The sequence below is a fragment of the Cylas formicarius genome, unplaced genomic scaffold (genome assembly GCF_029955315.1).
Source record: "Cylas formicarius isolate icCylForm1 unplaced genomic scaffold, icCylForm1.1 PGA_scaffold_9__14_contigs__length_23061073, whole genome shotgun sequence".
In the NCBI taxonomy this organism is placed as follows: Eukaryota; Metazoa; Arthropoda; class Insecta; order Coleoptera; family Brentidae; genus Cylas; species Cylas formicarius.
This window is the reverse complement of record NW_026844365.1, coordinates 20,561,033-20,582,356: the sequence shown is the minus strand read 5'-3', so window position 1 is coordinate 20,582,356 and position 21,324 is coordinate 20,561,033. Positions and strand designations below refer to the sequence as shown.

At 34.9% G+C, this 21,324-nt stretch overlaps 2 protein-coding genes across 2 annotated transcripts; one reads left to right on the top strand and one right to left on the bottom strand.

The window, feature by feature from the left end:
• Nucleotides 1-793: 793 nt before the first annotated feature.
• On the top strand, nucleotides 794-1,502 carry LOC132707743 (deoxyuridine 5'-triphosphate nucleotidohydrolase-like). The gene is made up of 3 exons (XM_060679679.1): nucleotides 794-1,040; nucleotides 1,097-1,242; nucleotides 1,296-1,502. Exons 1-3 carry the CDS (start codon nucleotides 794-796, stop codon nucleotides 1,350-1,352), a joined length of 450 nt encoding a protein of 149 aa, XP_060535662.1. The 3' UTR covers nucleotides 1,353-1,502.
• Nucleotides 1,503-1,579: 77 nt separating this feature from the next.
• Nucleotides 1,580-2,014, bottom strand: LOC132707657 (adenosine 5'-monophosphoramidase HINT1-like). Its single transcript, XM_060679580.1, has one exon. It carries the CDS (start codon nucleotides 2,012-2,014, stop codon nucleotides 1,631-1,633), a length of 384 nt encoding a protein of 127 aa, XP_060535563.1. The 3' UTR covers nucleotides 1,580-1,630.
• Between the last annotated feature and the right edge of the window lie 19,310 nt (nucleotides 2,015-21,324).

Below are 21,324 nucleotides of genomic sequence, written 5' to 3'. Positions count from 1 at the left end.
GGTTCGTACCACACGTATTTTGAAAAAAAAATCGATAACAACCAAGATAAATTTAAAGTTTTTATTTTGTTTCGCATATCGGTCGAGCTGGGCCAAATCGGCCTGCCACCACGCATATGGATGCAATTTTTGCCGGAATTCGAAATCGCCATTTCTGTCCAACGAGACGTAGTTATTTTGTTCTGAAATATTGTCACGTGATTCCTAGGACCAATAGCAAAGAGCCTTATCACGAGATTGAAAGGACCAATAAAGATTCGGAAGAGCGTGCGCGTTGGAGTCGCTATTGAAGTTTCGTGATGCGGTGGCGTGTTAATACAAAAATGTTTTTTTTTTCAGTTTAATGTACTGATGGTACGTGATAGCTGTGAGGGGTAATAAAAATCAAGAATGTAATCAAGTATTTCTTCAATTAAAATAGTTTGAATGTATTAAAATTCGTAGAAAATTACGCATCAAAATTCGTTAATTTGAAATTTTCTCCCGTTTAACAATTGAAATAAGCCGACTAAGAAGACCAATACAGTTTCTAACCTTAATTTAGCTAAGAGTATTGCGCTTAAATATTTAGTTACGTGGTACGTATGGCTAGAAATCTTTGTAAAATAGAAATATAAAAATGCGAAATTCCGTTGTAAAGGTTTCGTCCGTTTGGCGCGTTTTCCATCCCCTCCCTTCGTGTAAATTTGGAAACCATTTGGCCCACAATAAAAAGAGCTGGGTCAGAAACGTCTCATTTTTACGCGCCGCTTCGAAGGTGTTAAATAAATTTTGTAAAAGTAATCTAACAGAAATGCCTTCTGCTAACGATAAGCCTCTCGTGATCAAATACACCAAAGCGATTCCAGAAGCGTATCTTCCAAGCAAAGGATTAATAAAGGCGGCAGGATATGACTTAAAAAGTGCTCTGGATTGTGTGGTATCGGCACGAGACAAAGCTCTGGTCGACACGGGCCTTAAAATCGAATTACCGGAAGGCTGTTATTTAAGAATCGCACCCAGATCTGGATTAGCTGTGAAGAATTTTATTGACGTTGGAGGTATATACTTAGAATTTGTTTCTGAAGACGCGACGAGTAAAACGAGCATTTTTTAGCCGGCGTCGTAGATGAGGATTATAGGGGCGTTTTAAAGGTAGTTTTATTTAACCACTCCGACTCAGATTTCGATATTAAAAGTGGGGATAGAATTGCCCAACTCATATGCGAAAAAATTTATTATCCTGATTTGGAGGAAGTACAGGTTAGTGAATGATTTTTCCCAAGTTTGGCATTAGTTGCATTTCATTATTTTAGGAATTAGGGGACACTGTCAGAGGTGAAGGTGGATTTGGATCTACTGGAACTAAATAATGTGATTTTTTTTTGGTAAATGCTTCCTAAATTTGGGTGTTTTTGTACTAGAAAAACAGTTTTTGATTGTATTATTCCCCTTCACTGTTTTTCACTTGATAGTATTAATTATGTGTTCAAATATTTAATTTATGTTTAACCAAATATATAATTTAGTAACAGCGAGGTATTTTTTTTTAATTAGACTTTAAGCTAAATAAGTTGTAAAGGGGGTAAATACAGCAGCAAAAAATTACTTTAATAACACACTTATTGAGTAAAACAGCTCAACAAAATTATTAACCCGGAGGCCAACGCATCTGCCTCCCGGACAAAACGTGTATGTGAACGTGATAAACAGACTGAGCGCCCACAGGCCCATCATTAATAACAATTCGAAACCCTTGATCCAACTTCCTCGTTGCAGCTATTTTTCTTGCTACAATTAGCAAATGACCTAATAGCAGTTCGTATTCGTCGGCGGCTTTGGATAACTGAGGTATTGGTTTCCGAGGAATAACCAAATAGTGTTGAGGATTTACATCGTCGAAAGCCACACACTGAAAACAAGTCAGTTGGACGAGGTTTGAACATTTGCAAGGGATTTCTTTTCTCAATATTTTTCCGAAAATTGTGTCCTCACCCGGTCGAGCATTTTGTGCCAGAGCAACCTCGTCCGACATCTTTATGAACTAACGTTTTGTCATATGTGCCTCTGGGCCATAGGCGCAAAAAGAGCGCCGTCACCCAGCCGACGAGTTTTTGCGAGTTGAAACTCGTCGGCTGGGTGACATCATCGTCCGCCGCATGGCAGCGTGGTCGCGTCGCCGGTGTGCGGCAGCGGCTGCATGACATCATCGCTTTGCGAAATGTTTAAACGAAACCTTGGCGGGTGAGATCGTCGCGTCGCCTGCCTTCGCCGCAAAAAATGCTTAAAACAAATTAATTAGCCACTCGGTCCGATTAGTAATACACACATCCTTCGACACAGGAAATACGAAACATTGATATTATTACCGCATGCGTTTCCTTCCCCGCCGGATTTTTTTTTTAAATTTTCCACACATACAATTACGTGGCCGGATGAGTACCCCGCGCGCGTGTGTTTCCGTCAGAAACTGATTAGAAATTTAAAAAAACAATAAGTAAAATATGTATATTTTATTGACCGAGACGTATATAGTGGAAAGACTCTAAAGCATTGAACAAGTTCATTTTATGAGACACGAGTTTTTCTATTTCCTCGCGCTCAAGGTATATTTCGATTAAGGGATTGAATTTTTTCAGCGTTAAGTCACATCGTTCTTCTTCGTGCCAATAAGTCGCTTGCATGCAATCTTCTAGGGGTAGGATGACGTCGTTCCATTTTAGATTTCCAATTTCCTCGTCAATAAAATATAAAAACTCCAAAAATGCCTCGTGGGTAAAGTCTAGTCGCTGCTGTCCATTAACATGCAGGCGTACTTGGGCGCAATCCATCTCAACATATATATTTTTATCGATCATTACTGTAGTATCCGGAATACGCGTAGGCGTAATTCTTCTGTGATTATTAAATGTTGCATCCCAATCACCATCCATCGTTGTTATTGTTGTTGTTGTTCAGTCAACTAACACACTCACAAAACTTACATTGTTTTTTATAACTCATACACAGTATTTATACATTTCATCCCCTCCTATCGTCGAAATTGGACGGCACATTGAGTTTTAGTTATCTTGACCAAACACTTTGATAACAAAAGTAGCGAACTGGACGCGATCAGGTATAACAAAATGAAAATAGTTTGTTTTTGATTCAGGGAAAAGTGCTTGTCATCGTCGTCGTCGTCACCACTGCCTTGGAGGCTTCTGGAGTTGTTTTTGTTTAAAGAGTCATTGCTGCTGCTGCTACTTTTGGTTAGCACTCATTGGCAGTTCAGTCTCAAACAGGTTGCCGTCCGTCGCCGTTAGATGCATCTGCAATGAAAACACCAATTTTGCGAGGGAGCCGGTCCGTCGATATGGGTTCTGCTGTCAGGTCGGTTGTAATGCACAAAACACGGCAGATGAGTTTGTAGTTCAAAATTACATTGATGTTTTCCCGGTAATTTGTGCCACATATTTAACAATTCGTAGGGTCTCACCCTTTCTATGAGGTATTGTGCCGGGAGCACTTTCAGGTCTTCGCTGTTCAAGTTCGTCGGATGGCTCAACAGTATTTTATCCATCGTGGTCACCCCCTAGTCGTCAGTTTCATTAACAAATTTTTAATCTGTTGAAACACGCTCTCGCGTGGACAATTGATGCCGAATAGACTGAAATCCACGAGTCCTGCGTTGATCAATTTATTTAAAAATTCGTTCGTAATAGGTTTTGTTTTTGAAAAAATATAAATGTCCGTTGGTCTTAGCGAAACACGCTCTTCACGCCTTGCGGAATTGGAAAATGCGTGACCCAAAACTTGTCCTTTTCCGTCAAATTTATAACTACATGATCCGTTGCCTTGACATCTTACGCTTTGTTTATGTTCGTACGATTTATCGGTGACTAGAATCAGAATATCGGGCTTCATGTAATTGTATGCGAATTCTAAATTGGAAACGGAACTCCAAATTTTGAAAACTTGGTTGGCAATCGTCCGTAATCGAATCCTTTGCCAGGGTGCCGAGGCTTGAACGTACCAATTTGAGGTCGTTTTATTCCATACCGCATTGGCAGTTGTGAAAGCATTTTCTTCTATTCCGCAGCGGGGGCTTTTTATTAGCGCTATGGTCTCATTGTTTAGAGTACCGTCCATTGGTAGATTGTACAATTCCTGAAAATCCATTAACGCTTGCTCTAAACTGACCGGATTTCACCGGCAGAAAGCCATATTTTTGTAAATAATCAGAGAGTTCCTGGTCGGTTAGCGCCGTGTTGTCTTCAGCTGTCGAGCACACAGCAAGGATAACGTAGAGAAGAAGAAGAAGTGAACAAAAATCCACAACCCTCATCTCTCTCTCAATCAAAAGTAACTGCAGTACTAAATATTCACCGATCATAACTAGCGTTTTTATAGAGGGACGTGAGAGATGATTTTTTTTATTCATATTTACTACGTGTATGTTTTTTTTAATAATACATGTTGCGCAGATCAAAATAAAACGACAAAGTTTTTTTTGAAAAAAAATTTTATTTTAATTTTTTTTTATACAATAATGGCTATATTGGCGTATACCCATGAATATAATTCGAAAATATTATTTAGGGCGCACATCCGTCGCCGTCCACCCTTGTGGAATATGCAGTTAGGCCTCTCCTTCTTCTCAAACTTTGGAGGGGGAGGTACAGTTGCGGCGGGCTGGGGGCTGGTGCCGGTGGCGACGTGGCGGTCTCGCCGTCCGCCGTCATCAAACTGTTCCACGTTAATGATGGTGGGCTTCCACGCCGACGACGACTCCAGCCTCTTGGCCAGAAAGTCCGCCTTTACCTGTCCCCTCACGTAAATGACGTCGGCCTGTGCGCTAATATGATTTATCACGTCGTCCACCCTCGCATAGTCGACAAATCCCCCGCTGTATATCAATCCATGGAGGCGATCCTCCAACCACTGCACCCCCCGCTTGTCATCGGAGGACAGCCGCCCATATTTCTTTGACGGCTTGAAAATGAAATGGCAGCTTTGACTGCCATTACATGCCGCCAACTCCTTGACGACGAAGCCCTCGCAGCTGTCTTGCAGCTGGAATCCCTGCGTGTCGACCACCACAAACCGCATGTTTACCACAAAATGTTTTGACTTCACAAACTTTGTACCACGAACTGCCCGCTCGATCAAATTTGCCTCGTATTTATTACGACAACGTTCGGACAAACACCACAACGTATTTCTTCTATAACGGAGGCAGTGTATGTTCTAAATCCTTGTTTTTTTGACCGCTGGTGGTGATGACGATGACGGTGATGGAATAACTTCGTCGCAATATAAACTTATATTGTTCGAACGACTTCTTAATTATGAACAATATTTTATATTATATTTTGGATGATTTTTAATGGATTCTTCACAAAAGCAAAAAGATTTGTTACAGCTATTACAGTACTTGGTACCGTGATAGTAGACTTTGGAGTTTTCCGAAACATCTTGTTTCACTTTTTTTTCGGTTGGCACCCCCCGCTTGTCGGTGGAGGACAGCCGCCCATATTCCTTTGGCGGCTTGAAAATGAAATGGCAGCTTTGACTGCCATTACATGCCGCCAACTCCTTGACGACGAAATCCTCGCCGCCGTCTTGCAGCTGGAATCCCTGCATGTCGACCACCACGAACCGCATGTTTAGCACAAAATGATTTGACTGCACAAACTTTGTCCCACGAACTGCGCCGCTCGATCAAATTTGCCTCGTATTTATTACGACAACGTTCGGACAATTTCGCTAAGCGGTCGGTGTTCCACGATGCAATCGTGAATGATGACGCAATAGGCGCGCGTATTTGCAGGAAATCCGTTTTTAGCCTCGACATCTAACTTAACGTCGACCGTGCTGGATTTCAGACTGTCGTTTCTTCTAGAACAATCGAAATTTTAATTTCCTAATATTTCTTTTTGAATGTAAAATTTTCCATTTATTTCTCTCAATGAAAATTTAAAAATTATTATATATTTCTAGGTGGACAATAAATCACTACCGACAACTTAGTTATGAAGAATATCATTCATCAATTATGAAAAAAAGAAATGAAATAAAAGAAAACTATAAAGAATAAAATATCGTTTATTAAAAAAAAAAATAATTCAAGTGAATATCACATGTGATATTAAAAATATTCATTACCACATAAATTACTTCCCTTCCTAAAGTATTATAATTAAGGAAAAAGTAAAAGAAACAATAATAATGCGGATAAGTACAGATTATTTTTAAATATATTTTTCGATATATTTTTGCATAATGATGTTTAAACATCTTAACGAAATTACCAAAAAACTACAATAATTTTCTAATATTTCATCGCATGTAATTGCCTAATAATATCATACATAATATCACATAATTGCCTAATTCGTGAAATTAGCAATATGACATATTTTAATTCTAACGTGAAATTTGTGACGTCATTGACAGTTGCGACGTTATCCAATACGGTTCTGCAGTGCCCATCCGAAAATGAATCTATGGTAGATACAACCACATTCGAAAACGAAGAAGAGACGTAGAAGACACCGATATGATTCTGTGGTGGAGCATTGCACGCGGCAGTTTAACCTCCGTTTTTTTTAAGTGTAAAAGTTCCGCCGGCCCCGTTGTTTTAACCGTTCACGCCGGTATGGAGGCCGGATGGACCCGGATTGTCCTTGGTGGAAGCGGGGGGAAGCCGATTTTTTTTTTGGTATCGGTCAAAATCGTTTTTTTGCTAGCTGAGCAAGTATTGGTTATTTTTCTTCTTTGTACGTGTTGGTCATTGACCAGAAGCGAAAATCCTCGACGGAAGTCGGCAATGGGCAAATGATCTTAGTAGTCGCGCCCAAGTTGCATTCCCATGCGACCCGTTTCTTCTTGGCCAATGTACCAACTTACATGTTGTTGCATTGATTCTAATTTTTCTAGGCGGTCTTCCCCGCTGATGAAACAAGTGAAGACTCTCTTTTTAGTTGTACCGTTCATGACGAAATCTTTCGTAGGTGGAATATTTTATAAGATGAACTGTTGGTATACAACACTTGGGGCACTCGCGTAGTACTCTGTCACGTGCAATGCAAAAGGGATTGTGTTGGTGTTGGAATTTTTGTATAAAGTTGCAACGGCTGCAAACGATTTTTTTCGTATATACGAAGTTATTAACCGACGTATTCATATTAAACTGAGTTATTGTTGTGTGTACCGGACGTATTAATAATATTACTTATCTCCGGATGTTGATATCTATTTCCTGTTTGTTATTTCCTGTCAGCCCGCGCCTTCGGCACGTACACCTCCCTCCAGGTGACGTTTGCGTCACTTACGGTCGCGACGATAAACTCGATGTCGAAGGAAACGCAGACGGTGAGTTTAGGTTAGGTCGGTGGGGGCCCCCCACGGACGACGGTTTGGTTAGGTTGGTACCACGGACAACGGTTGGCACCACGGACCACGGTTTGGTTAGGTTGGCACCGCGGACCATGGTTTGGTTAGGTTGGCACCACGGACGACGGTTTGGTTAGGTTGGCACAACGGACAACGTTTGGTTAGATTAGGGCGATTGGCCAATGGGCGAGCGAAATATGGGCGAGTGGCCTTGAACCATTGACCGAGCGGCCAATGGGCGAACGGCCAGGACGCAAAAATAAGAAGTCCCGAAGCCTATGGTAAAATCATGTCGACGTCGGTGAGTAGATCTAGTTTTTGCTTCAATTCATACAACATGCAGCTCCACGCGTATCCCGGCAGTGTGTACGCATGTGCAGGATCAAGTCCATTGGTCTTATGTGACGTTTCTCGAAACCTCTCAAAAACGTCTGCCAAGAGCAGGATGTCCGTCTTCATATAAAGTTCAGAATAATCCTGCAAATTTCGACATCCAAGTTTCTCCCAGACTTCCTGAGCACGTTTGTAATCTTTTTTGGTCAACGGTTTGTCATCCAATATGTTATAAAATGCCGAAATAGGAGGCAAAACAGTTTCTTTCAACGTATTCCATACATTCATATAATCGTAGGGGAAAAGGCCTTTTTGTTTCAATATATTGGCTTGCTCCTCCGACAATTCACTAAATTCGAGCTCCAGTATCGGATATTCCGTTAAATTAGCCGCCAGCTTGTCCAGGCCACTCGACATAAATCGAAAACTGTCGATGAATCGGAATTTCACCAGGTTGTCATTTAGGTGCCACGTAAAGGAAATATACTTTTCCTTGTTTACAGGTAGCAAGTCGATCGACCCATCACATTTGGCTAGAGCTTTTATTATTATATTTCCGTCATACGAAGAAAGATTATGAAATACTACGGGGACGGTGTGGCCATCCCTAAATTGGAGAGTACAATTTTCGTGTGCGGGTCCCCTGTATTTCCCAGTCAGGTGACAATGATCTCGAACTTTTTTGATAAATTGGTTAAGGCTTTCGCGGCCCGTTGATAAGCTATTATCTTGAGTCGGGTTTAAAGGCCGTCGTCGATTGGAATTACTTCCTAACGTTTCGCTAGCACGAGTGGCGAGCTTCTTCAGAGGTCCTTCCATCTCCGATGTTGGACGTAGACTGACGATTTCTCCTGCGCAGGTTGTATTTATGCCGATTGGTGGTGGGCGGGGCTTGTTCCGCTTCGGTTGGTCTCGGGATATCGATCGGTACTGCTCGGGCGTTCCTAAGGATATATTAAATAGCAGCCGCTAGTAAGCTAAATAAAAAGTTTGAGTATCTTCAAAATACTTTTTTTTAAAGAGGCATAAACTTCTATAAATTGATGTCAAAATAAAAATTTTAGAAAGAAATTTTACAAATTTTAGAATCTTAATTCAAACTTCCTTTTAAATAATGCGTTCAAAAATATTGATATTCATTTGATTGCGTCAATGTAAACAAAACGCAAACATATATTTTTGCCTCTTATAATGAATTCGTAGGCTAAAAAATTCATTTGAACCCTCTGTATATTATTAAATACCTTACAAAAATTACGAGAACTACAAAAACTTCATTAAAATGGCTAGATTACATTTGTGTTTTTGATGTAATTTTAATCAAAAACTCTGGAATTCTACAGGCTGGTCTGAGTGATTATTTTCCTATTTTAAAAACATAAATGTGTAGCAATTTTACAGTGTCCTTAAGAATACAAAACCAACTGGTCGTACAAAAATCGTATTATGCAGGGGCTGGTGGGAGTGAATCTTATAACAAAAATGACAAAAAAATATTATTATGTTGTTGTTATCTACAACATACAGTCATTAAACTGACAAAACCGCTTTTCAATATTTTTATTATAAATCTTTTTTTTTTTCATTTTAAAAACACACCGCATAATGCTTTTATATCTTTAACGAATACACGCTTGCCCTGAAAACTCATTTTTATGTTATCGTTTACCTCGCTGTAACTTGAAAACTATTTGGTTTATCAAAAAAATGCTTTTTATAAATCATATGCATTCAAGATCAACGAATCAGCTACTTTTTCAAAAACTATAATCGGATGGATCGTTTATTTTTAATTAGCAAAATATGAAGCCCTGTCGTGAACATCACGGCCGCCCGCGAAGCAGAGAGAAAGGGTCAAATTTGCAAAGACGGTCAGGTAATAAAAGACTTGCGGTTGCGGCGGCCGCTTAAAATCGTTTTTGTTTGTATATCCTCTTTCGTAGCGAATGTGATACGTATTTGCCCTCATAGTCGAATTTTTTGATAGGGATGATACTGTTTTGTTATTTTTGACATTGCAACATTGCATATTAAACCAATAGTACATAAGTGTACATAGAAGTTAGAATAAAAATTAAAATTATATCCATAATAACAACTAAAATTAAGTAGAAGTAAAAAGTTAATCTAAAAAAAAACCCTTCGTGTTGGTCAGGGATCATTTTTGTCTGGCTTATTGCTACATATTGATTTTACATATTTACAGGAACCAATACATTTTATAAATTTTCTTTTACAGGAACACAATGGCCCGTTACCCCTAAAATGTTGTGTCTAAATTAAAAAATCTTATTTCACAGAAAATTGAATGTCTCTATACCTTTTTTTATATTGACAGGTATTTAGAACAGATGCATACTCTTGTAATATTGCTTCGGTTATCAGTACCTGTGAAATTTTTCATTGAATTTTACATTATATGGCAAAAGTTTAAAGTTTCCAGGTATAGTTTCATTTATTAAAATTTGTGTGTAAAATACTGTGTGACAACAAGCGTGGCTGGTTTCAACCATTTTTTATGACTTGGTCTCCTAATAGGTTAAGAGTCCCAAACCAATAAGTTTAGGGGTATATTCTTTTTTCATTTAAACTCATCATCTTGACAAATATTAAGTATTTCCGTTTCTTTCCTGGCATTACATGTTTCACTGGAGCCAAGAAGACTTGTTAAAAAATATAAATTATTTGGAATATGCGTTTTGTAATCCTTAATTTTCAAATTTTTAAATTTAAATTATGCCTTTTATTTCCGTTTTAATATTTTGGCAAATCTTCGTCAGTGCTGACGAAGCAAAGGATAAATAGTTGGATGTTTCCGTCTTAGTGTGATGCACTACTACTTCAAAGACTTACTCCTTAGAAAACCGTTTCAAAAAATTTCTAGGTTCTTTTAGGTATAGATTTCGTCTTGGAGAATTCACTAATTCGATCCACAAAGTTGCCTTTAATTTTTTTTTAATAAAATCCCCATGTGCGAGTTTATTTATTGTTTTACGTGATTCTGTCAAATAGCATGAAGCATTTAATTTCGTATTTCTTCGAGTTTTAATTTTGTTTTTCCATATTAGTCATGACTTGTCAGAGCTTTTGATTTTTTAAACGTTCCTGGCAAAATACGCAATTTAAAACTCGTATAGGTTTTGTAACAGTTTTTATTTCATTGTAAACTTGTTCCCTTATGTCATTAAAATTCAAAAAAATATGTAGAGCAATAAGATCCTTGCCTTAACAGATGTTCATGCGGATTTTTGCACATTCAATTAATTTTTGTTTGGATACTTGTTTTGACGTTATGACATTTCCGCCTTATTGACAAGGTACACATAATTGGAAGTTAAAAACTTTTCCTTTAGTGTTAGCAGCTTTTTTCGTTAAATGCTTTAATTTGATTATTTAATCAAGTTCGCAACTAGAACATGTATTGATTTTAATATCCATTTGGATATCATTCTCACACAAAAATAATTATATTTTAGTCACATTAAAAACTACTTCACTCCCTCAAAGAAAACTATTCTGACACTTAAAACGTAGACATAAAAAATAAATAAAATCATCCTCGCTGCGAAAGTGATTGTACAAGCGCATGTCGGAACCGCAAAGTCTATTGCCTGACCGTCCTCGCAAATCTGACCCTTCCTCGCTGCTTCGCTGGCTTCTGTGATATTCACGACATGGTTTCACATTTTGCAAATTAAAAACAAAAACTATCCATCAGATTGGGGTTTTAAAAAAAAAATGAATTTGTTGACCTTCAATGCATATCGTTTATAGGAAACACGTTTTTGATAAACCAAATAGTTTTCAAGTTACAGCGAGGTAAACGATAACATAAAAATGAGATTTCAGAGCATACTTTTATTCATTAGATACTCCCATATAAAAGCATTATGCGGTGTTTTTAAAATGAAAAAATAAAGTATTTCTAATAAAAATATTGAAAAGCGGTTTTGTCAATTTAAGAGCAGTATGGCCACCACTACCCTCTGCACCGCACGATTTTTATACGACCAATTGATGATGCATTCTTAGTGTACAAGAAATGATAAAAAGTGATTATTACATTTTAGCAAGAAAGTGCAAACGAAAATCCAGAACTGCAGAACTATTGACTAAGACTAACATAAGGTATCCCAACATCTTACACGATATTTACAGTCTGCGACCTCATTTTTCATAATTATAAAAAACCATATTCCAAAGTATTTCCAGCAAAGACTGCATTTTAGCATAGATCAAACCGTCGTTTTCGGGCTATTTTATAACACTATTTTGAACTATTCAAAAATAATTCATAAATTTCCGGCTAAAATACTACAATCAAAAAATGAATTTATTTTTAAAAAAATTATTTAATTAAATAAAAAGAGCAGTAATATATTTAAATTCTAGTATAAATTGAGAACTGAAAATGAACCAATACAAATAAACAATGTCTGAAAATAACCTTTATCAGCATTTACCTATTTAAGTGATCTCGCGAAATCTACGATATTTCAGGCTTCTTACATTTTATTTTATGTTTTCTTTTTAATTCACTTATTTTATTGAAGTTAATGCGCCTAAGCAGCTTTTGTGTATAAATAAACTTGTCAAGGCGAACAAGCAGAAGAAAATTTTTCAAAATCATATTTATTTATTTTGTATAATAAAAGTCCTTTATTATTATTAAAGACAGAAAAATAATTAAACTGCCAATATTCAAATTGTGTTTATCACATCTTCTTCATATCTTTTTGAACATTTTCTTGTTTTTATCTAAAACCAGAGAAGGCATTAATTTAGTACTCCATTCATTTTTAAGGGAAGTCACAAAATTTCGTTCGTTACCCGCAAATTCGCCGCAAATACCTTCGGAATGAATCCTTTTCAGTATATTGTGCGCCTAAAATAACGGCCTTGAAATACGCAAAAAATGCTACGTTGCCATTTTACTACCTCGTAGGAAGCCATAAAGTACTACAACTAAACATACTGTGAAGTCCTAACGTATGGTTTACCGCGGAGATTCAAAGGGAAGTCAATACATGCGACAGACATACCAAGATTACACTGCGAATTGCGATGCGAGCGCCAACGATCTACGCCTGAACTAAAATTGATAATGTACGGATAAATGGTCGACCTTGGGACTTCATTAGAAAATTTTGCAGGAACGTTCCTAAGGCCCTCAAGGTCATACTGTCAAAGTTTTACATAGGAAACCTTGTGACTTCCAAAATCGGAAGTCTCCACGTTGTAGATGAAGTCACATCGTTAACTGAGTATGTATTTTGGAAGTTGTAGAGTACGTTTATCAATATATATATATATATATATATATATATATATATATATATATATATATATATATATATATATATATATATATATATATATTGATACTTGTTAAGTTGGGACTTCCGCTACGTGAAGCGGGCGGCCTAACATCCACTATTTTCGGGACGTATATTATAAATCTTTCGATGTATATATGATGAGGGGGGCTTAAATTTATGGTTTCGCATAAGAGGGGTAATTATTTTTCTTTTCAAAATTATTGGACATCAGACACTCTTTCTCACTTCTGCCATATACGACTCCGCGATGATGCCAAGTTTCTCATATATACAAGAAGTGACAAGGTATGTTTTACCATTAGACTGTATATTAAGGAAGTCACAATGAGTTAAGAGGTTCAGCTGTATATAGAATTCGCTCGATATTGCAAACGTGGTTCAAACAAAAACTGAATCCGTTGCACGTCTGCACGTCACGAATTGCTCCGGGTGCGTATAAATTTAATTTGCTGGCGGTCGCTTTGTGACGTGCCGCGCATTTAGTTTTGGAGGAGCTACATATTTTTTAAAAAGATGTCAACTTTTGCTAAGATTTTATGAGAATACGACAAAACAGTAATAATTCTGACTGAGTTTACAATGAATTTTAGAAATGAAATAGTCACAAACTTTTCTAATATTTTTTGAGTATTATTTTGGTTTATTTAAATTTTTATTATCTAAAACTAAACAAAAAGGATGAGTATAATTAAAAACTCTCTTTTTTATTGGTCGAGGTATTAGTTAGTTACACACACGAATAAACGCTTGCCCTGAAAACTCATTTTTATTTTATCGTTTACCTCGGTGTAACACGAAAACTATTTGGAGTCTGTTACTTTTTCAAAAACCCCAATCGGGTGGACCGTTTTTTTTTTAATTATCAGAATGTAAGCTATCTCGTCAATATCAAGGCCACCAGCGAAGCAGCTAGAAAGGGTCAGATTTCCGAGGACGGTCAGGCAATTAACAACTTAGCGGTTCCGGAGAGCGCTTAGGATCGTTTTTGCTTGTAGACCCTCTTTCGTAGCGAATATGATACACGTATTTTTCTCATAGTTGAATTTTTTGATTAATTACTTGTTACATAAGGATGGTACCGTTTTATTATATTTGACATTAGTAATTATTTGTATTATATTTTATTGGCAACACTTCATATTCAACTAATAATACATAAGTGTACATAGAAGCTAGAATAAAAACTAAAATTATATCTATGATAACACCTAAAATTAAGTAGAAAGTTAATCTTAAAAAAAATCCTTCTTCCCATTCCAATCCAATATTAACGTATATCTTCGGCAAAAATAATAGGTTTTTGATTTATAAAGAAAATTGTCATTACGTTTTTTACTCTTCATTCAGTCTGAATTTGTTTCAATGTCCGATATAATAGAGATATTTAGTGTTAGTCAGGGATCATTTTTCTCTCGCTTATTGCTACATATTGATTTCACACATTTACAGGAACCAATACATTTAATAAATTTTCTTTTACAGGAACATAATGGTTCGTTACGGCTGAAATGTTTTGCCTAAATAAAAAAATCTTATTTAACAGAAAATTGAATGTCTCTGCCTTTTTTTACATCGACAGGTGTTTAGAACTGAGGTATCCTCTTGTAATATTGCTTCGGTTATCAAATAAATTTTAATTTCTTCTTGAGCGACGCTTATCCGTGTAAGATATTGAGTGACCACAAACGTGCATGGTTTCAACAAGTTTTTTATATATATAAATATTTTTTTCCATTTGAACTCGCAAAGATGATCGCTTGACAAATATTAAGTATTTCCGTTTCTTTGCTGGCATTACATGTTTCGCTGGAGACAAGAACACTAGTTAAAAAATATAAATTATTTGCTTTTTGTAATCCTTAATTTTTAAATTCTGCATTCTGTATGCCAATTATTTCCATTTTATTATTTTGGCAAATCTTCGTCATTCCTGGCGGACCAAAGGATAAATAGTTGGACGTTTCCGTTTTAGTGTGATGCATTACTGCTTCAATGGCTTGCTCCTTTATGTTAAGTTCCAGGGTTTATTAAATAAAGCAAATAACTCAGACTCTTTTAAACAACTGCACTAAACATTTTGCAAACTCTGTTAACAATCTTGAAAAACTTCATAAAGCATCAAATTCAGTCACATGTAGAAAAAAGTCTTGTGGGCTTTCAGTCGTCCTGTGACAAGTAAATTGCTGTGAGTGTTTAAAGCAAACTAACTTTAACAGAGTTGAGCGATTACAGAACTATTGCCCAAGACTAACATAAGGTATCCGAACATCTTACACGATATTTGCACTCTGCGACCTTATTTTTCATAATTATAAAAACCATATTCCAAAGTATTTACAGCAAAGACTGCATTTTAGCATAGATGTATATACGTCAAACTGTCGTTTTCGGGCTATATTATAACACTATTCTGAACTATTCAAAAGATCCTCCTCTTATATAATTGTAAACATAGTTCATAAATTTTCGGCTAAAATACTACAATGAAAACATTAATTTACCTTTAAACAAAATTATTTCATTCTTTAATAAAAGAGCAGTAATGTATTTAATTAAACTCTAGTATAAATTAATAACTGAAAATGAACCAATACAAATAAGCAATGCCTGAAAATAACCTTTAACAGCATTTACCTATTTAATTGATCTCGCGAATTCTACGATATTTCAGGCTTCTTAATCTTTATTTTATGTTTTCCTATTTATTCATTTATTTCCTTGACGTTAATGTGCCTAAGCACCTTTTGTGTATAAATAAACTTGTCAAGGCGAACAAGCGGAAGAAAATTTGGAAAATTATATTTGTTTATTTTCTATAATAAAAGTCCTTTATTATTATTAAAGACAGAAAAATAATTGAGTGACAAGGTGTGCCTTATAGTGAGATTATATATTCGGCAAGTCACGAGGACCAAGGAGCTTCTGGTATATATAAATTTCGCTGAATATATGAAACATGTTCAAAAAAAATTAAATCCGTTGCATGTCATGAATGGCTTCGGGTGTGTTTAAACGTAATTTTCTTGTAGCCGCATCGTCACTTGCAAGGGGCTCACTTTTTGATGATCTGCATATTTTTGAAAAAGATGTAAACTTTTGTTTCATGAAAAAACTACATAACAGTAATAATTATTACTGCACTGAAGTGCACTGAATGTGTTGTAGCCAAAAAGTAACAAATCTTTTATAACATATGGTATTGTTTCGGATATATTTAAATTTTTCATAACTAAAAAGAACTTACTTATATTAAATAGCAGCCGCTAGTAAGCCAAATAAAAAGTTTGAGTATCTTCAAAATACTTTTTTTTTAAAGAGGCATAAACTTCTATAAATTGATGTCAAGATAAAAATTTTATAAAGACATTTTACAAATTTTAGAATCTTAATTCAAACTTCCTTTTAAATAATGCGATCAAAAATATTGATATTCATTTGATTGCGTCAACGTAAACAAAACGCAAACAAACATTTCAAACTGAAATTGTTTTTATATATATTTTTGCCTCTTATAATTAATTCGTAGGCTAAGGGGTATTTGCTGTTTAAGAAATTTTAAAGGCCTAACCATCCAGACACATTTTAAAAAAATTATTTTATAATAGTTCCACCCCTAAAAAATTCATTTGAACCCTCTGTATATTATTAAATACCTTACAAAAATTACGAGGACTACAAAAACTTCATTAAAATGGCTAGATTACATTTGTGTTTTTGATGTAACTTTAATCAAAAACTCTGGAGTTCTACAGGCTGGTCTGAGAGATTAATTTCTTATTTTAAAAACATAAATGTGTAGCAATTTTACACTGTCCCTAAGAATGCAAAACCAACTGGTCGTACAAAAATCATGTGGTGCAGGGGGTGGTGGGAGTGAATTTTATAATAAAAATGACAAAAAAATATTATTATGTCGTTGTTATCGACAACATACAGCCATTAAACTGACAAAACCGCTTTTCAATATTTTTATTAGAAATCTTTTTTTTTTTTTCATTTTAAAAACACACCGCATAATGCTTTTATATCTTTAACGAACACACGCTTGCCCTGAAAACTCATTTTTATGTTATCGTTTCCCTCGCTGTAACTTGAAAACTATTTGGTTTATCAAAAAAATGCTTTTTATAAATCATATGCATTGAAGATCAACGAATCAGCTACTTTTTCAAAAACTATAATCGGATGGATCGTTTATTTTTAATTAGCAAAATATGAAGCCCTGTCGTGAACATCACGGCCGCCAGCGAAGCAGAGAGAAAGGGTCAAATTCGCAAAGACGGTCAGTTAATAACAGACTTGCGGTTGCGGCGGCCGCTTAAGATCGTTTTTATTTGTATACCCTCTTTCGTAGCGAATGTGATACGTATTTGCCCTCAGTCGAATTTTTTGATAGGGATGATACTGTTTTGTTATTTTTGACATTGCAACATTGCATATTAAACCAATAGTACATAAGTGTACATGGAAGCTAGAATAAAAATTAAAATTATATCCATAATAACAACTAAAATTAAGTAGAAGTAAAAAGTTAATCTAAAAAAAAACCCTTCGTGTTGGTCAGGGATCATTTTTGTCTGGCTTATTGCTGCATATTGATTTTACATATTTACAGGAACCAATACATTTTATAAATTTTCTATTACAGGAACACAATGGCCCGTTACCCCTAAAATGTTGTGTCTAAATTAAAAAATCTTATTTCACAGAAAATTGAATGTCTCTATACCTTTTTTTATATTGACAGGTATTTAGAACAGATGCATACTCTTGTAATATTGCTTCGGTTATCAGTACATGTGAAATTTTTCATTGAATTTTACATTATATGGCAAAAGTTTAAAGTTTCCAGGTATAGTTTCATTTATTGAAATTTGTGTGTAAGATACTGTGTGACAACAAGCGTGGTTGGTTTCAACCATTTTTTATGACTTGGTCTCCTAATAGGTTAAGAGTCCCAAACCAATAAGTTTAGGGATATATTCTTTTTTCATTTAAACTCATCATCTTGACAACTCTTAAGTATTTCCGTTTCTTTCCTGGCATTACATGTTTCGCTGGAGCCAAGAAGACTTGTTAAAAAATATAAATTATTTGGAATATGCATTTTGTAATCCTTAATTTTCAAATTTTTAAATTTAAATTATGCCATTTATTTCCGTTTTAATATTTTGGCAAATCTTCGTCATTGCTGACGAAGCAAAGGATAAATAGTTGGACGTTTCCGTCTTAGTGTGATGCACTACTGCTTCAATGACTTGCTCCTTAGAAAACCGTTTCAAAAAATTTCTAGGTTCTTCTAGGTATAGTTTTCTTCTTGGAGAATTCACTAATTCGATCCACAAAGTTGCCTTTAACTTTTTTAACCAAAAATCCCAATGAGCGAGCTTATTTATTGTTTTACATCATTCTGTCAAATAGCATGAAGCATTTAATTTCGTATTTCTTCGAGTTTTAATTTTGTTTTTCCATATTAGTCATGACTTGTCAGAGGTTTTGATTTTTTAAACGTTTCTGACAAAATACGCAATTTAAAACTCGTATAGGTTTTGTAACAGTTTTTATGTCATTGTAAACTTGTTCCCTTGTGTCATTAAAATTCAAAAAAATATGTAGATGCACATTCAATTAATTTTTGTTTGGATATTTGTTTTGACGTTATGAGCTTTCCGCCTTATTGACAAGGTACACATAATTGGAAGTTAAAAACTTTTCCTTTTGTGTTAGCAGCTTTTTTCGTTAAATGCTTTAATTTGATTGTCGAATCAAGTTCGCAATTAGAACATGTACTCATTTTAATATCCATTTGGATGAAAATTATATTTTATTATATCTTATTATTTATCATTCTCACACAAAAATAAATATATTTTAGTCACATTAAAAACTATTTCACTCCCTCAAAGAAAACTATTTTGTCACTTAATACGTATACATAAAAAATAAATAAAATCATCCTCGTTGCGAAAGTCGTTGTACAAGCGCACGTCGGAACCGCAAAGTCTATTGCCGTCATCGCAAATCTGACCCTTCTTCGCTGCTTCGCTGTCTTCCGTGATATTCACGACATGGTTTCACATTTTACTAATTAAAAACAAAAACTATCCATCAGATTGGGGTTTTTAAAAAAATAACGGATTCGTTCACCTTCAATGCATATTGTTTATAGGAAACACTTTTTTGATAAACCAAATAGTTTTCAAGTTACAGCGAGGTAAACGATAACATAAAAAAGAGATTTCAGAGCAAGCTTTTATTCATAAGATACTCATATATAAAAGCGTTATGCGGTGTTTTTAAAATGAAAAAATAAAGTATTTCTAATAAAAATATTGAAAAGCAGTTTTGTCAATTTAAGAGCAGTATGGTGTAGATAACAAAAAAATAATAATTTCTTGACAATCTTTAGAAAATTCACCCCCACCACCCCCTGCACCGCACGATTTTTATACGACCAATTGATGATGCATTCTTAGTGTACAAGAAATGATAAAAAGTGATTATTACATTTTAGCAAGAAAGTGCAAACGAAAATCCAGAACTGCAGAACTATTGACTAAGACTAACATAAGGTATCCCAACATCTTACACGATATTTACAGTCTGCGACCTTATTTTTCATAATTATAAAAAACCATATTCCAAAGTATTTCCAGCAAAGACTGCATTTTAGCATATATGTATATACATCAAACCGTCGTTTTCGGGCTAAATTATAACAACACTATTTTGAACTATTCAAAAATAGTTCATAAATTTCCGGCTAAAATACTACAATCAAAAAATGAATTTATTTTTAAAAAAATTATTTAATTAAATAAAAAGAGCAGTAATATATTTAAACTCTAGTATAAATTAAGAACTGAAAATGGACCAATACAAATAAACAATGTCTGAAAATAACCTTTGCATTTAATTATTTAATTGATCTCGCGAAATCTACGGTATTTCAGGCTTCTTACTTTTTATTTTATGTTTTCCTTTTAATTCATTTATTTTATTGAAGTTAATGTTCCTAAGCAACTTTTGTATATAAATAAACTTGACAAGGCGAACAAGCCGAAGAAAATTTTTCAAAATTATATTTGTTTATTTTGTATAATAAAAGTCCTATATTAATATTAAAGACAGAAAAATAATTAAACTGCCAATATTTAAATTGTGTTTATCATATCTTCATCATATCTTTTTGAACATTTTCTTGTTTTTATCCAAAACCAGAGAAGGCATTAATTTAGTACTAGATTCATTTTTAAGGGAAGTCACAAAATTTCGTTCGTTACCCGCAAATACGCCGCAAATACGGTCTAAGGAGCAAGTCATTGAAGCAGTAGTGCATCACACTAAGACGGAAACGTCCAACTATTAATCCTTTGCTTCGTCAGCAATGACAAAGATTTGCCAAAATATTAAAACGGAAATAAATGGCATAATTTAAATTTAAAAATTTGAAAATTATGGATTACAAAACGCATATTCCAAATAATTTATATTTTTTAACAAGTCTTCTTGGCTCCAGCGAAACATGTAATGCCAGGAAAGAAACGGAAATACTTAATATTTGTCAAGATGATGAGTTTAAATGAAAAAAGAATATACCCCTAAACTTATTGGTTTGGGACTCTTAAATTATTAGGAGACCAAGTCAAAAAAACTGGTTGAAACCAGCCACGCTTGTTGTCACACAATATCTTACACACAAATTTCAATAAATTAAACTATACCTGGAAACTTTAAACTTTTGCCACATAATGTAAAATTCAATGAAAATTTCACATGTACTTATAACCGAAGCAATATTACAAGAGTATACATCAGTTCTAAACACCTGTCAATACAAAAAAAGGTATAGAGACATTCAATTTTCTGTGAAATAAGGTTTTTTAATTTAGACATTTAGATAAGCGAGACAAAAATGATCCCTGACCAACACGAAGGGTTTTTTTTAGATTAGCTTTTTACTTCTACTTAATTTTAGTTGTTATTATGGATATAATTTTAATTTTTATTCTAGCTTCTATGTACACTTATGTACTATTGGTTTAATATACAATGTTGCAATGTCAAAAATAACAAAAGAGTATCATCCCTATAAAAAAATTCGACTATGAGGGCAAATACGTATCACATTCGCTACGAAAGAGGGTATACAAATAAAAACGATCTTAAGCGGCCGCCGCAACCGCAAGTCTGTTATTAACTGACCGTCTTTGGAAATTTGACCCCTTCTCCCTGCTTCGCTGGCGGCCGCAGTGTTCACGACAGGGCTTCATATTTTGCTAATTAAAAATAAACG

Coding starts and splice junctions, on each gene's coding strand:
- LOC132707743 (XM_060679679.1), top strand. CDS start 794: ATGCCTTCTGCTAACGATAAGCCTCTCGTGATCAAATACACCAAAGCG. Junction 1,041..1,096: donor GAATTTTATTGACGTTGGAG/GTATATACTTAG, acceptor AGCATTTTTTAG/CCGGCGTCGTAGATGAGGAT. Junction 1,243..1,295: donor CTGATTTGGAGGAAGTACAG/GTTAGTGAATGA, acceptor TCATTATTTTAG/GAATTAGGGGACACTGTCAG.
- LOC132707657 (XM_060679580.1), bottom strand. CDS start 2,014: ATGTCGGACGAGGTTGCTCTGGCACAAAATGCTCGACCGGGTGAGGAC.